The sequence below is a fragment of the Penaeus monodon genome, chromosome 33 (assembly GCF_015228065.2).
Source record: "Penaeus monodon isolate SGIC_2016 chromosome 33, NSTDA_Pmon_1, whole genome shotgun sequence".
Lineage (NCBI taxonomy): Eukaryota > Metazoa > Arthropoda > Malacostraca > Decapoda > Penaeidae > Penaeus > Penaeus monodon.
Window position 1 is genome coordinate 8156456 of NC_051418.1, and position 1790 is coordinate 8158245.

Genomic DNA, 1790 nt, shown 5'->3' on the forward strand with positions numbered 1-1790 from the left:
GATTTCTCACGTCCATTTTGGCATTGCTTTATTTCTCGTGATTTATAGCTTGAATTCAGACTGAGAGGCACTTGGGTATTACTTAGAGGTCAGGTTTTAATGTAAAGTCTATAAAAACTGATCTAGAATGAATATATCAAATTTCGTTACGTAAGCTGTAACATAATAACACTGACCCCAAAGTTGCCGCGCTTGCATGGAGAATTTTTAAAGGATCTTCAATTTAGCAAAAACACACAAAAACATCAATATAATAGAAGTTATGAATACCTTCATCACATACAAATAACAGAAATGTAATTCCCCGCCATAAGAACCGAAATCGACCATTAAATAAACGCGAAACAACGCTAAATAAAAGAGATGAAAGGGTCGGGCTTGGCTTCGCGGGAAAGTTGCGTCTCGTCAGGGAAGCTATAAGTATAGTATACCTTATAGATACCGTATATAGCATGCCTTATAAATTCCTTATATAGTATACCTTATATAGTATGCTATATAGGTACCGTATATAGTATACCTTATATCGTATACCTTATATAGTATGTCTTATAGATACCCATACAGATACCTTGCGTTTCGTAACCTCCGAGTCTAGTACAGCACACACGCGGCAAGCAGCTAGACGTGTACGGTCGACTCTCCTGCCTTTTTACACTGAGAAAGCCCGTTTCACTGCGTGACATCTCTTGATTTCGAAGGAGGTGAGTGCATTTGGTTGTGTTAGAGAACTGCGGTAGTATTTGGAACTGGGTGTGTGGTTTTGTTGGCGTTTATTGAGGAGAGAAAGCATGCTTGTGTCTGGCCCTAGAGAGGAGAAAAAATCCTGGGGTGTTGTGTAAGGTCGCATTGCTCGAGGGTCTCGGTGGGATTTATCCACGGTAAATACTTTTAGAAGCTCAGATTTGGATTCGTATGTGGATCATGGATATTATTAGACAATTAAGCTTCATTGTGCGTTATTAAGTAACTGAAACTGTATCGAGAATACATGCGTTTCAGCCATCATTTTTCTCTTTCGATGAATGGTCATATATGTATAACTATGTATAAACTGCCTTGGCTTGCACTGTGCAACATGTTTAGGAAACCCCTTTGATAAATAAATCCAGAAGACTTTTGTAAAGGACTCAGCTGTTGGTACCTTAGTGTATGCATGATGTAATGGATACTCTGTGAAGTGTTTTATTTATCTATTATCTTGAAATTAATATGATTGATTGTCATTGCAGACCCCAAGAATGCCTGCAGTGAGATCATCAACCTCAACCAAGGTTAGTGGTGCTGTGTGATTTTGCTCTACAGTTTTAACCTAATACCTGAATAACAAGAATTGATGAATACATTTTTTTCCTAGGTAAAAAATATACAATAAAACTTAAGCAGCTTTAACAGCCAGAGCCACTGTGCTACAGCAAAGGCCGGCAAAACTCTGTTACATGTATGCTAGCAAGATTGGACTGTGCCTTGCACCGTCTTGAGAGGTTATTGTGTTAGGAAATATACGGGCATTGCTAATGCTTTGATCCATGGAGTTTGTTGTGCAGTTGTGGACTTCCCTTTGCTTAATACAGTTATTGTTTTGCAAATAGTATTGTTGTTTGTATTCTTAGGACCATAATCTAAGTTTTTATTTTCTCTATCTTCCCTTACTACAGTTATGATGAATTTTTTTCTGTATATTAATAATATAATTCATAATATGAATATAGTAGATTCTTTATACTTCATTATTATAAACCTTGATTGATCCAGATGCATGGCCTATCTTTTGATATGTTTGTTGGCTT

The 1790-nt window shown here is 37.0% G+C and overlaps 1 protein-coding gene across 1 annotated transcript in view; it reads left to right on the forward strand.

Annotated features, from left to right (window-relative positions):
• Positions 1–524: 524 nt before the first annotated feature.
• LOC119593977 (WD repeat-containing protein 76-like) overlaps positions 525–1790 on the forward strand; it is a gene marked incomplete in the record, with an annotated part of 16767 nt that continues 15501 nt past the window's right edge. The window contains 2 exon segments of the mRNA XM_037942998.1: positions 525–704; positions 1233–1274. Of these exon segments, the coding sequence (XP_037798926.1) occupies positions 1242–1274 (33 nt within the window).